The following is a 7,839-nucleotide window of genomic DNA, read 5'->3' on the forward strand; positions in this document are numbered from 1 at the left end:
AAGAAGAAGAAGAAGAAGAAGAAGAAGAAGAAGAAGAAGAAGAAGAAGAAGAGGAGGAGGAGGAGGAGGAGGAGGAGGAGGAGGAGGAGGGAGGGGAGTTCGACGAGCCAGAGGAGGGCGAAGGCGGCGGCAAGCGGGAGAAGGCGTCGGCGTCGTCGGCCGAGGAGCGGCGTCGGAAGGTGGTGGGGGGCGTCGTCCTGGGCCCCGGCCCGCCCCTGCCCCCTCCGGCCCCCCTGGGCGCCCCGGCGCGGGGCGGGGGGGAGAAGAAGGCGGCGGCGGCGGCGTCCCGGGTGGCCTCCCAGCGCCGCTTCAGCGAGAACGACGTGGAGGACGAGGACGACGACGAGGACTCTTCCGAGACCGACTCGGAGGACGACGACGAGGACGAGGAGCACGGGGCCCCCCTCGAAGGGTCGGTCGGCCCTCCGTCCGTGGGCCGCTGGGGGGGGGCAGTCTAAGCAGCAGCAGCAGCTGCCCCGGGGAAGGGGAGGGGGGGGGCGGCGGAGAAGAAGAAGAGGAGGCCGGATTTATTCCCTTTCCCCTTCACTCACAGAGCCGGTGACAGTCTCTTCTCCCTCCCCACGACAGACACCCTGTGAGGGAGGTGGGGCTGAGAGAGCTCTTGAGAGAACTTGTGACTGACCCAAGGTCACACCAGCAGCTGCATATGGAGTGGGGAATCAAACGCAGCTCTTCCAGATCAGATTCCGCGCTCTTAACCACTACGCCAAACTGGCTCTCAAACTGGCACTTAACCACTATACCAAACTGACCAGGGGAGGGTGCCCCTTGCTGGTTTCCCCATGGGGGTATCCAGGAGCCCAGCAGGAGAGCAGCCCATAGCACAGCCAGGGCCTGGAAACACCCAAGGCATGGAGCCTCTCTCCCGCCCAGTTGGGAGGCAGCCTCTCTGGCCCTAAACCTGTGGGGCAGCATGGCACTTCCCCCCTTATCCTAGTGGCTGTGCCCCCCCCCCCGAGGTCCTTTGGCTCCTGCCCATCTCATGGCTCATCCTTTCTTCAGGGCCTACAACCCGGCGGAGTACGACTGCCTGCCCGTCTCCCTGGAGATCAAAGACCTCTTCCAGTACATCCGGAGGTGAGTGGGGGGGGGGCCTTGGCCCTCCCCGTGGGCAGACCTGTCTCTTCAGAGCTCTCTCGGCTGACACTGTCTGCTTCTCAGGTATTCTCCACAGATGATCGACCTTGAGCACAAACTGAGGCCTTTCATTCCAGACTTCATCCCAGCAGTAGGAGACATTGATGCCTTCTTGAAGGTACCAAGAGGGCTCTGACTCCCCACAACATTTGTGGGCAAGGCCATTCGTCTGTTTCCCATGGTGGCAGAGACCACTGCCTGTTTGCAGGAGGGGGCACTTGGGGGGAGGGTTTGCCTGGTGCTGGCAGAGGAGCGTTTGTCTTGCAGCCAACTGATGGCTTAGTTGTTCTGCAGAATCTTTTCAGGAGACCTCTGTTCCCTGGTCTGCTTCACAATCCATTTGCTCAGTGATGAACAGCTCCTCCCAGAAAAGATTCTCTTGAGCACAGTTCTGCCCCAGAAGGGAGTCAGCGCTGCTGTCTTGGTTGGTGGGTTGTTTGTTGCAGGTTCCCCGCCCGGATGGGAAGCCAGATAACCTGGGTTTGTTGGTGCTTGATGAGCCATCGACTAAGCAGTCAGACCCTACGGTGCTCTCCCTCTGGTTGACGGAAAACTCCAAGCAGCACAACGTGGCCGTGAGTGAGGCGGGCGGTGATACAAACGGGGCGGCAGAGCTCTTTGGGCCGAGGAGCGAGAGCGGCTGGCTGAAAGTGGCTTTGTGTTCTAGCAGCAGATAAAAGTGAAGAGCTTGGAGAACGCCGAGAAGAATCCCAAGGCCATCGACAGCTGGGTCGAGAGCATCAGCGAGCTCCATCGCTGCAAGCCTCCCGCCTCCGTCCACTATGCCAGGTAGGGGCAAAGGCAGCTCTGGCTCCCCGCAGAGGCCCCTCCTCACTCAGGGCCCTTCCAAGGAGGCCTGGCCCTGGCAGCTGGGCCATCTCAGGAGGAGGCGGAGAGATTGGATGGATACCCCCCCCCCGCCGTCCTTCACTCCCCGAAGGAGGAGTCTCAGAGCGGCTGACAAACTCCTTTCCCTTTCGCTCCCCACAACAGACACCCTGTGAGGTAGGCGAGGCTGAGAGAGCTCTGGCAGGAACGGCTCTTTCTTTCAAGGACAGCTCTTGTCAGAACTACGGCTTGCCCAAGGTCATCCAGCAGGTGCAAGTGGAGGAGTGGGGAATCAAACCCGGCTCTCCCAGATTAGAGTCCTCCGCGCACTTAGCCCTGGACACCGAACTGGCTCTCAGGCTGCCCTTTCTTCTCACCCCTTGCAGGCCCATGCCTGACATAGACTCGCTGATGCAAGAGTGGTCCCCTGAGTTTGAAGAACTGCTCGGGAAGGTAGGCGGGCCTGCTAGCAAGAGGATGGCAGCTTTCCTGGTCTTAGAGCTTGAGCAGCCCCCCTCCCTCCGTCCCCCCCCCGAGCCCCTGTCACTGGGAGCTGGGAGGAGGAAGCTGCCGCAGATTACCAGCCAGCTGCCGCTTCCCTTTGTCCTGTTCAGGTGAGCCTTCCAACAGCGGACATCAGCTGTAGCCTTGCTGAATACACGGACATGATCTGTGGTGAGTCCCTTGTGGCCCTCCTAGAGTGGAGCGGCTCCAGAGCAGCAGGGGACACATACCTGCGTGTGCCTGGCTTCCTGGGGTGGGGGTCTGCTTGAACACCAGGTATCGCCTGGCCTAGGTAACTCCTCAGGGTGGCTTTGCTCTCCCCAGCTATTCTGGACATTCCTGTCTACAAGAGCCGCATCCAGTCCTTGCACACCCTGTTCTCGCTCTACTCTGAATTCAAGAACTCCCAGGTATGAAGCCTGCCCTGGATCCTGCATTGCGGGGAGGAGGCGTTCTGGCTGCGGAGGAAAGAGGAGAGGGAAAACGTTCTGCTGCCCAGGAGCTTTCTCCCCTCAGGGGCTCCTCCCACAGCTGGGCAGTGCCAGAGGAAAGCCGTCTAATCGTGGGGCTTTCTGATGGGCCTTTTTTCTTCTGCAGCACTTCAAGGCCCCGGCAGAGGGCAAGAAGGCAGCCAGCCCTCCCTCCAACTCTGCTTTGCCAACTGGAGAGACTGACCACCTGAGTTTCCCGTAAGCCGTGCCAGGGAATAGCCAGCCTAGCCAGCACCAGCCCTGGGAGCCCCAAAGGCTTCCTGCTGGGCCAGGACTCCACGAGGGGGGCTGCCCCTTATGGCCGCAACAGCCCCAAAGGCCCTCGAGCTGCTGCTTTGTTCAACAGCCCCTCCCCCCCCCCAGCTTCTGTGGGACATTTGGATCTTACCGCGATGTGTTCTGGGCAGCGCCCTTTCCTGCACTGTGGCCGTTTGCCTGGCTTTGGGCCCACTGAGACCCTCGTCCAGCTCTTGGGACTTGGTTGCCTGCCAGCTGTGTGTTGCCAGGGGAGGGGCTGTGGGCCAGTGCTCAGTGTCCTGGGTGCCCCCACTTCCGTTTTGTTCTGTGACAATGTTCTGATGCTTATAAATTCTGTACAACCCAGATGTTCTCTGAGTGGGTGATGGTATTCCAGGCTCTTGCCCAGCAGCTCCCGCAGTCTGGAGGTCTTGACATCTGACGGAGTGAGGGCAAAGCAAGCCGGTTCTGACCGTGGGACTGGAATGCCGCCAACCAGCCCTGCTCTGTATCGGAGAGGAGGAGGGAGCGCAAACCAGCCCGGAGTCTTGAACCAGGAGAGAACATGTCTGCCATGACCCTCTCCAGGGAAAAGAAAGGGGCCATACATGGGCTACAGAATTTATTTGTAGAGTGCGGAACCTACAAAGTCACATTTCATGCCTTTAAAAAAAATTATTTCTCATTTGTAGTCCGCCTTTCTCACATGCGAATGGGAGTGAATCAGTACAACCAACCAAGTGGGACATGAACAATGCAGAACCAGCCAGAAATCTGAAAAGACAGGACTGAAGCACAGCATAGAGATTCAAGTGACAAATTAAGCCGTGCAAAAATTACATAACAGGACCCCACTTACAGTCAGCTCTACACAGCAGCATGGGCCACAGTCCCTCATCACTCATTCAAGTAAGGTTGTGAACCATGTTGTACAGTGCAGCCCACTGACCTGTGCAAAAAGGTCCTCTGGAAGAATTCTGTTTTGCATAGGAGCCTTCCTGTCCTCCTCAGGCAGGCCCTTCCCTAAGGTGGGGGCCACAACAGAGGCCCGTGTGCGCGTGGCCGTGCAGTCACTCCGCCACTCTCACAGCCACAAACACATGCAGGTTGAGCAGCCGTGTGGGAAAGGGTGACCCCTGCACCAAAGAAAAGCAGCCGCCTGAGGGACAAAAACGAGTCTTGCTGGTTCCTTGGCCCAGAAATGCACTGCAGCTGGTGTGTGTGTGTGTGTGTGGGGGGGTACTGTTTAGCGGAGACAACTTTTGGGGGGGACCAGCCTTGGGAGCTGGCATGTCTGGTTTTCCTCTTTGATGCCAGGCAGATGAAGTGCCCTCAAAGTGCCAGCGCGGCTCCTCTGCCCGGTCTGTGCTGGCAGCCCTCTCCTCACAGCCAGATCTCTTCGCTGCTGCCGCTTGAGGCTCTGTAGATGTACCCGACCATGGGGAAGTGGCTGAGACCTGCAAGTGCAGAGAAACATCCTCACAGCCCTTGCTACAAAACGGATGGCTGCCTTCGAGGCAAGAGAGGCCTGGCTGGGAGCCCGGTGGGAGCTGCTGCCCAGGGCACTGCCAAGGTCCCATCCGCACAGCCTCCGAGCCAAGCCAGCAGTTCAGAAACAAATGTCCCCTGCCCGGTAACCCTTTGGGGGGTCCTTCCTCTTCCTATGCCTACAGAAGCAAGAACGAAGCTCGCTCAACAGATCTGCGTAACGAGAGTCGGGGAATGAGCCTCACAAGGGCTGTGGGTTGTGCTGGTTGGCCTCCTGTCCTTTGGCCAATGAAGGTGACCAAGCAGCTGTCGGGGGAGAGCCACCGTTAGGGCTGGCCTGGAATAATGAAGTGCTTTGGGGTTCTTCGGCCTTCGTCTCGCTTCCTGCGGCACATCCTTTGGCAGGGAGGCTCCATGCACCCCGAAGGATGGTCTTGAATCTGCCGCCTGTCCTTTTCTTTAGGCGGCTTTGTGCTCAGTCCACTTTTGCCACACCCTTCTAATAAGAACACCTCATCTTTCTCCTCAGCTTTTCCCCAGGCATTTCTAGCTGGCCTTCCTCAGGGAAATGTCTCAGGCAATGTTCCCTCTAAGCTGTGGAGTCTTGTGAGCAAAAATTCTACCTTGTGAGCTACTGACATTAAAGTTCTGAGTGAGCGATTTGGCTACTGCATAAATTAGTTTGCTCTGGAGCCACCCTTCCTGAGCCAAGACAAAAATGTGTGAGAGCTGGAGGCTAAAAACCTGTGAGCTAGCTCACACTAACTCAGGTTAGAGGGAACACTGGTCTCAGGATAGTTTCTAGAAAAAGCCCTTCGGGGCCGTTTCCCCTCTGGCCTGCCGCCTTGCCGGAAGAGGCCTGCGGGACTGCACCCAAGGCCCCGCCCCCCGACACAGCCGTCCCACAGGCGGTGCCTTTCTTCTCACGCTGCTTTCTCCTGTTCCCCATGTGGCCTTTGCCGTTTCTATGGCTGCCGCCCACTCGGGCCTGGTTCCCCCGTGCAGAACGGGCTGTGCCGCTTCAGACGTGGATCCCAGCCTGGAATGTCCTTTGCATTAAACCAGAAGCCAGGGGTCGTTTCGTAGAAAAAGAGCTAGGGGAACTCATTAGCATATGCCACACCCCCTGACATCACCGGAAGTGCATCATAAGGCCACACACCCCGCCCCCAACGGTCCCAGCCGCCGCCGCCGGCCTTGCAGCTCCACTGCCGAGCCCCATGAGGGGCCTGGCGGTGGACCTGCAAGGCTGGCGGGAGTGCAAGGAAGCCCTGCAAAGGCCCTCCGTGGCCCCAGGCAGGCAGGAGTGGGGAGAGGCAGGGAATAAGCAACTTACCCTCCCTCTTCTCCTGCCTCCTCCTGGCTGAATGAGGGCCGGAAGCGGGGCAGCCGGAAGCAGGGGGCGGGGCTTCGTCATGTGCCCCGCCCCCGTACCTCACCCGGGGGCACTGCGATCCCCCGCGCTCTGACCTCTGCCAGAAGCCCCCATGCAGGCAGCAGCGGAACAAAGTCTGAGTCCAGTCAGGCTCCACGAATAAGACGTCGTTGGTCTTACAGGTGCCTGACTGGACTCAGACGTTCTTCAGCAGGGAAACGATGACATGCCCCCTCTTCTTGCAGGGGGACCCTTCCACAACGGAAGCCTCCCCCCGGAGCCTGGCATGCTGCACCTAGTATCTGACGATGGGGGCCCTGGCTCCGGGCTGGTGGGGATGGGAGCGTTGCTGGAGGGTCTTCCCGGTCATGCCGGCAAGCTCTGCAGGAAGCTCCCTCTCACCTCTGTTTGCCGAGGCCAGGCTGTCCTCTGGCTCTGAAAGGGCCCCCTCCTCGTCCTCCACTCCTTGGGCTGCGACCTTGGCTGTAAATGGGGAGGGAAACAGTGGGTAGGGCTGGGGGAGTCCTGGGCCCTTTTGCATCAGGAGCTTCTCCCCGGCGCCCTGCGAGGGAGGGGGAGAATGGTAAAACTGGACCAGTCCCCTTTACCTGGCGGTTCCGGTGTGAAGTCATTCAGCTGGAGGTTGGAAGGGAGAGACCTGTTTGCCCGTGGCAGCCGTGGGCCCTGCGGCTTCAGGGGGCTGGAGTCCTGCCTAGGGCAAGAGCGGAAGGCTACTGAGCAGGGCCGAGCCCCTCCCGCGAGCCAGGTCGGAGGCCACCTTCCGGAGGGAGCCCTCTGGGTGAGCCCTGTGGCCACCGCAGCCCCAGCCGGAGGAGACCTGGCAAGCTGGGGCCCAGACAGACAGGCAGGGAGGCGACACGGACCGCCACCAGGAGAGGGGGGGGGGGCTGATCCAAGGGCCAGGGTGGGAAAGTTACCTGGGAGGCAACTGGGCTGGCAGGGAGAGTCCTGCAGAGAGAAGGCAGAGAAGCCGGTCAGCCAGCGGGTGTGCCACCCCAGCCGCTATGCCAGCTCGCGCCCCCCCCCCTTACCTACCTGCTGCCTTCTTTCCTTTCTGGTATCCCACGTAGCTGATGAGAGCAGCCAGGCCCAGGAGGAGCCCCAGGGCCCCCGTGGCACCGATGAGCAGGGGCAGGAGGGGAAGGTCGATGCGGGCACCCAGGAAGCCTAGGGAGCCAGGAAGGCCAGTCCGGTCAGGGCCCCCCAAGTGCTTTGGAGCTGGGACCCCCCCCCCCACCTCCTCTCTGTATCTGACTCCTGTGGCCACCACCGGGCCGAAACTCTGGCTGCCAGCAGCAAAGCTACTCCAGGGGCCCTCCCCCAGGCCCCTTACCAGGCAGCAGCACGGAGGAGGCATTGAGGACAGGGGCCTTGCCGGAGGCCCCCAGGGAGGAGGAGGAGTTGTGGGCCCAGCCGCGCAGCTGCACTTCCAGGGTGTGGTTGGCCAGCCAGGGGTAGGTCTTGGCGTCCACGATGAGGAAGTGGGAGGTGTTGACCATCAGGCGGCCCTCCTGGTCCACCCAGGTGATGTTGGCCGGGGGGCTGGCCTGCACCAAGACGAAGAGCACGAGGAGGAGGCCTGGCTGCCGGCCCTCTTCCGAGCGGGCCTCCACCTGCACGACCTCGGGCTGAACTGCAAGGCAAAGACACCAGGCCCGGCGTTGGCCATCCGGAGAGCCGCCCTTCCCCCCCCCCCCCAGCCCCCCCCCCCCCCCACCCCCCCTCCACGCGCAGGGA

The 7,839-nt window shown here is 60.7% G+C and overlaps 2 protein-coding genes across 2 annotated transcripts in view; one reads left to right on the forward strand and one right to left on the reverse strand.

Moving 5' to 3' along the window:
* The window catches only part of IFT46 (intraflagellar transport 46), a 4,459-nt gene extending 704 nt beyond the window's left edge, over positions 1-3,755 (forward strand). Inside the window, exons 2-11 of the mRNA XM_015413684.1 lie at positions 117-412; positions 1,024-1,098; positions 1,183-1,276; positions 1,605-1,733; positions 1,826-1,947; positions 2,373-2,439; positions 2,601-2,661; positions 2,815-2,900; positions 3,088-3,179; positions 3,586-3,755. Coding sequence (XP_015269170.1) covers positions 117-412; positions 1,024-1,098; positions 1,183-1,276; positions 1,605-1,733; positions 1,826-1,947; positions 2,373-2,439; positions 2,601-2,661; positions 2,815-2,900; positions 3,088-3,179; positions 3,586-3,604 — 1,041 coding nt within the window. The 3' untranslated portion in view covers positions 3,605-3,755. The remainder of the gene's footprint in view (positions 1-116; positions 413-1,023; positions 1,099-1,182; positions 1,277-1,604; positions 1,734-1,825; positions 1,948-2,372; positions 2,440-2,600; positions 2,662-2,814; positions 2,901-3,087; positions 3,180-3,585) is intronic.
* Positions 3,756-3,833: 78 nt separating this feature from the next.
* On the reverse strand, positions 3,834-7,778 carry TMEM25 (transmembrane protein 25; the record flags this gene model as incomplete). Its single annotated transcript, XM_015413731.1, has 6 exons — positions 3,834-4,675; positions 6,484-6,564; positions 6,690-6,793; positions 7,020-7,050; positions 7,138-7,269; positions 7,436-7,778. Coding segments are annotated over 6 exons (765 nt in total), but the record flags the coding sequence as incomplete, so codon positions are not given.
* Positions 7,779-7,839: the final 61 nt, after the last annotated feature.

The sequence above is a fragment of the Gekko japonicus genome, unplaced genomic scaffold, assembly GCF_001447785.1.
Source record: "Gekko japonicus isolate JY-2015 unplaced genomic scaffold, Gekko_japonicus_V1.1 scaffold1159, whole genome shotgun sequence".
Classification (NCBI taxonomy): domain Eukaryota; kingdom Metazoa; phylum Chordata; class Lepidosauria; order Squamata; family Gekkonidae; genus Gekko; species Gekko japonicus.